Source organism: Schistocerca nitens, chromosome 2 (genome assembly GCF_023898315.1).
Source record: "Schistocerca nitens isolate TAMUIC-IGC-003100 chromosome 2, iqSchNite1.1, whole genome shotgun sequence".
NCBI classification, from domain to species: domain Eukaryota; kingdom Metazoa; phylum Arthropoda; class Insecta; order Orthoptera; family Acrididae; genus Schistocerca; species Schistocerca nitens.
In genome coordinates this window covers 677,097,486-677,103,485 of record NC_064615.1, presented here as the reverse complement: position 1 = coordinate 677,103,485, position 6,000 = coordinate 677,097,486, and the positions used below count along the sequence as shown (strand labels likewise).

Here is a 6,000-nt window from a genome sequence, read left to right as displayed (position 1 = left end):
TGGTTTACAATTCAGTGCAAAGTTTGTGATGGTGAAAATACGAACATCCTTGAGAATGTTCTTCATTGCAAGAAAACGACAGATGGACATTTCACGGCAACCCACAGGAAAATAATGTATAATTTTTTCTGATGAAAGCATGAAAAAACAGTGTGATGCTGAAATGTGAAAAATTCGAAACCGATAACTGTACTTTTTAAATAAAGTAACATAAAACCAATTTGTGGCTGGTTGCTATACACCATCAACAATTTATTTCATACAACAACCACGATCTCCAACCATGTTTTATTTGACAAACTTGCATAAAATAACAGCATGTTCTTCTTTATTTCTGGGTTTTGAATGTAAGAGTACAAAATCAAATAGTTTCTTGAGAATCAGCTTGTGCACTAGTCGTAAAATTTTGTGTGGAATATTGGAGAGTAAATCAGGGGACAGTAACTCCGCGGTACATTACAAGAGATTGTCATTTCCTTATTGTATATTTGCAACAACATAGATGGAAGTTTGTAACATAGTCACTAGTAAGAAGGAGTGGGGTGGAGAGAGGGGGGGGGGGGAGGAAGATCGCGCGCGCGCGCACGCGCTCTCTCGCTCGCTCAGTGCGGGCTATACTCGTTGACATCGCGGAACCAAGCGAGCGCGTCTGCGGCGAAGAAGAAGCCGTTGACGATGGCGAGGGCGCCGCAGGTGTTGGACAGGCTCTCGGGCTTGTAGAAGTCAGGCTTGAAGGTGGTGCCGTGGATGCGTAGACTGCCCGAAACCACGAACAGCACGCCGCCCACGGCCGTTAGCAGCAGGTCCTGAGGCACACAGCAGCCGCTTACAACCGCACAAGCACAGTAGTCAACAAAGACACAGTGCTGACAAAAAAATGCACTATCAAACAAGTCACAGACAAATAATGGTAATACAGGTGAAGCGCCAGCGGATCTCAAAAGGACAAAAAAGTGAAAAAAACAGTAATTCGTAAAGATTAGCAGAAGCTCGACGAGGATTCCACAGAACGACAAAGAAGGATTTTCGTTTATTAAAAAAAAAAGTTTTCCGCATATCCGCAAGAGGTGGCACTTCATAAACCCATCGTTTGTACAGTGAGGTTATAATATTTGTACAAATGTTGTTTACACTTCCAGCAATCGAAACATGCCCGTTATCCATTAACATGACATTTAGCAGCGAATCCGCATTATTTTATGTTAGTGCCGTCATCTGCATCTAATATGATTGTTGAAAGTGATGATGATAAGCTACTGCAGGCTTTCCAGGTCTATCATGGATCTTGGCGTCAATACAGTGTGGCATCGATAGTGACAATGCCACAACGTAGGTGCACGCTCTCGTTAAGTTGGCCCTACGAGAGAAGACTAACTACGCCGACCAGAGCGCCCTCTGGCCGACGCTGTGGAGCTTAGGGAGTGCCGTCTCGATTTCGCCCCATTTTCATCAAGAGCAGACGGCCTGGAAATATCGCTTCTACTACCGAGTAGGCTAGCTTGCTATTGAGACTTGGTATTAGTTACGTTCAGTTAAAAGTTTGGACAGCAACGAGTATGTGTTAGTTTTGAGATTATACTGAACAGTCATCCCAACAGCACGCTCTCCTCACTTCTAACGGTCCCACCTAAGCATAGCAGAAGCGCGGGGCCAGTCCTACCGACTGTTGATGTTCAGGAACAAAAATCCAGTTTATGTTTGATCCCCCCTCGTAACTGAATCACCAAAGCCAGTTCGTGACTCACAGCGAAAAGATCCATGTTAATCAACTGCGCATAGTTTGCCTGAAATGCTTCGTAACGTATCAAACACGGAATTCGGTTTCATCTGAACTGTAAAAACGGTTTTGAAAAAGTCTACATGGCTACTTGGAAACCACCCTTAAGTGCCTGACGGAGGATTCATCGAACCACCTTCACAATAATTCTCTCTTATTCTACTCTCGAAAAGCGCCCGGAAGCGACGAACACCTATATCTCACCGTGCGACCTTTGATTTCCCATATTTTATTGTGATGATCGTTTCTTTCTATGTAGCTCGGCAACTAAATATTTTCACATTCGGAGGAGGAAGTTGGCGACAGAAATTTCATGACAAGATCCCGCCGCAATGAGAAACGCCTTTACTTAAATGATTTCCATCCCAAATCCTGTATCATGTTCGTGATACTTTCTCTCTAAGTGTTCGGTAGTACAAAAGCTGCTGTTCTTCTTTGAACTTTCTCGATGTACTCTGGTTATCGTATCTGGTAAGGATCCAACACCTCGCAGCAACACTCCAAAAGAGGATGGACAAGCATAGTCTAGGCAGTCTCTTTAGTAATTACGTTGCCCCTTCTAAGTGTTCTGCCAGTTAAATGCAGACTTTGGTTCGCCTTCCCCACAACATTTTCTGTGGATGCTTTCCAGTTTCAGATATTCTTGGGTATTTAATTGAATTTACGGCCTTTAGATTTGACTGATTTATCGTATAACCGAAGTTTAACGGATTCCTTGTATCATCATGTGGATGACCTCACAGTTTTCCATTACTTACGGTCAGTTGCCAACTTTTACACCATCTTATCTAAATCGTTTTGCAGTTGGTTTTGATCTTCTGATAATTTTACTAGACGATAAACGATAGCATCAGCTGCAAACAACCTTAGACGGCTGCTCAGATTGTCTCGTAAATCATGTACATAGATTAGGAACAGCAGAGGTCCTACAATACGCATCATTACGGAGAGACGTAACTCGAAATCGGTCTAATTCCCATTCAAAAATAACTGCTAACTAGATCACGGAGCAGCGACTGCGTGCTGCGACTGCTCTCCTCCTCACCCCAACAAATTGTCTTTAAAACTTAACCTCCCTCACCTCTGCATGGACAGAGCGACGAAACTTGATGAGGGCATGTTAACCAACCACAGACTGCTTGGCGTCGCAGCACTAGGATACGGAACGACCAAGCGCGTGGCGCCACGCCTGGAGACGCGCGGCCGCTTCTGGCGGCACAGAGTCGCGCCGACTTGACGCCACCGGAAAAGGTTTCGAAAATATGTTCAGTCACCTTCCCAGGACGCTACCGCAAAACTAAACCAAGGGCTTCAACCTGAGTTAGCCGAGTTGCATACATTTATTATTACGATCACATTCATTCCGAGTGAACAAGCATCCATGTTTGGGACAGGTGGTAAAACGCACATGTTGTTCTTGCTGTCAGTTGGAACTAGCCCTAGAGCTTTAAGGAGGGAAAATGTTACACTGCCACTAAAGCACCGTAAATCTGACTATTCCAACTTTTATACGAAGGAACTCACAAGCCGGCCGTGGTGGCCGAGCGGTTCTAGGCCCTTCAGTCCGGAAACGCGCGACTGCTGCGGTCGCAGGTTCGAATCCTGCCTCGGGCATGGATGTATGTGATGTCCTTAGGTTAGTTAGGTTTAAGTAGTTCGAAGTTTTAGGGGACTGATGACCTCAGGTGTCAAGTCGCATAGTGCTCAGAGCCATTTGAATTTGGAACTCACAATTTATAAGTCATGTAATTATTATTATTATTATTATCATCATCTCCAGTAGTATGTTAGATACAAAATAAGTACAAAATATCCTGTGTTAATTTCATTGCTTAGAATGTTATCGGAAAAGAAGTCATAATTTGTGTTTGCACTATTTACAAATTATTATAACTCCGAAAGTATTTTCCACACAAAGTGACAGTCTTTTCTGCTTTAGACACTATTACATCAATCTGATCGCGACCTAACTCGGTCATCCCGGTCACCCAAATTTGCTTTTTCAGATTCCTCGTTTCCGTCATTGCTGCTTCAGGGTCTGGCTCTGCGTCACTGTCATCTGTACACTCAACATTATCTTCTTCTTCACTAAATTATCCATTGCCTGTATTTTTATCAGCTTCTTCAAGCAAATCGTGCATTATGTTACTGTCTAAATCAAGGTCAGTACCATCCGTATTGTGCTGATTTCAGTAGCAAAACACGAGATTAACACTGCAGAGGGCCGATGTGATACAAACTAACTCGCTTCTATGTGACTGCTTGATATTACACCAAAGATGTCACACGAAGATAAATTCTAAGGGATAAAAGGAACATGCCGACTATTAGAAAACAGGCACACCATTAGTTGACATTCGCAGTATTTATGACGAGAGCACAGGTGCCAGCAAACAACTGTAGCCTGGCAATAAATAGTTCAGTCATTGTTAACAACAATGTTCGCCATGAAGATACTCAACAGCACGTGACGCTCATGTGTACAGATACCAACTAATATCGTAAATTTTACTAGTATTTAGTAATTCAATGTTAAGGTGAGAATAAAGACACAAAAATTCAGGTTCCCTGCGCTATTTTCGTCCCTGGCATGGAAAATATGAGGATGAAAAATACTAGCAAAAGCAGGCGGACGAAAAGATACTCTGCCGAAATTGATAAGGCAAAATCACCAAAATTATATGGGAGATGGATTGACTGATGCCTTTCAGTACTTCAGATGCATTGCCTAAAAATTCTCTTCAGTCAATATGAAATTCAAGTTTTTGGCATGTCTCAGAATATGCATCACAAGCTGGGACGGAAGGTGTACGCTTGTATAAAGCAATTTTGTACATGAATTGTTACGATGAACAACCTTTTCAAATTGATGAAAATGAAGGCTTTTTAGGTTTGCTGAAAGTCATTGTACGTTCCTGCAAAGTGCCGTCAAGCCATACTTGCAAGAGGATGCTGGAAAACAAGTTTGAAGTTACTTGGAACTATTTCTAAAATAAAATTCAGGACGTGGACAATTTAACACTCTTGGCAGATATTTTGACAGACACAACAGAACGTAAAAGTGTTCTCGGAATTACCGTTCATTATTTTGAAAGCAATAAAAGGGAAACGGCTACTCTTGATATCTAAGAATTAACAGAGTGACAGATTATGTTTTGAACATGTGATTACAGAGTTGTAATGAAGGGGGTGGGGCTTCAGTAGCAGGAAATATGGGTAGTGGTTAGTGATTCAGGAGCAGTTATGGTTAAACGAGTAGAATCAGCGTTTGAAAGAAGTCGTATATCATGTTTTGCGGGTAGGAAAAATCTATTGAAAAGCTTGACCAACTGTCTGTATTGATTACTGCTGTGAAAATGATTGTAGTGTGATCGAATGAAAGTGTAGTGGCAGCTGATGAGCTAAGAAGAGAATTAGACTTCACACTAACTCAACTAATATCCATTAGATCAGGCCTGGCCAACATTACACCGGACATCTATCACACCGTGTCAGAAATTACGAGGGGGCCGGCCGCGGTGGCCGAGCGGTTCTAGGCGATTCGGTCCGAAACCACGCGGCTGCTGCGGTCGCAGGTTCGAATCCAGCCTCGGGCATGGATGTGTGTGATGTCCTTAGGGTAGTTAGGTTTAAGTAGTTCTAAGTCTAGGGGACTGATGACAGATGTTAAGTCCCATAGTGCTTAGAGCCATTTGAAATAACGAGGTACATCAGTAGCGAAAAGTGAAAGTGGTGTGACAAATAAATCGAAATCCACCTTCGATCGTGCAATGTCATGCAGTTTCTTTGAGAACTTGTGATGAGATATTGCAATTACTGAAACTTGTTCAGTCATATCTGGTCCACAAATGACTGCCTTGAGTTATGGAAAATGATTCATGTTATAAACTTGAAGACGAATTTTCCACAGGATTAATTTTTGTTTGTGGCATCAGTCTTGTCCGCCACATCTGTTATCAAATGATGCTCCCTTTGCATTAAGACACTTAACGAATTCAAATAATTTGTAATGTCAGAAATAATAGATTTTGACACCACTCTCCTTACGCTTAATTCAGTTTTATTCCCTTCAGTTCAGCTAACGTGCAACAATCTTCGTCAGGAAAAAAACACCATTGTGTCGTCTTTATGGCTGGTGTGTAATGACGTTCCAGTAGATGTTTTTCTAGCTTATAACAGTGCGATGGCATATCAAGCCCTTTGCTTGGCCTCTAAACAACACG

At 42.4% G+C, this 6,000-nt stretch overlaps 1 protein-coding gene across 1 annotated transcript in view; it reads right to left on the bottom strand.

Annotated features, from left to right (window-relative positions):
* Positions 1-220: 220 nt before the first annotated feature.
* Positions 221-6,000, bottom strand: part of LOC126236805 (uncharacterized) — a 29,130-nt gene continuing 23,350 nt past the window's right edge. Inside the window, exon 3 of the mRNA XM_049946396.1 lies at positions 221-806. Within this exon, the coding sequence (XP_049802353.1) occupies positions 603-806 (204 nt within the window). The 3' untranslated portion in view covers positions 221-602. The remainder of the gene's footprint in view (positions 807-6,000) is intronic.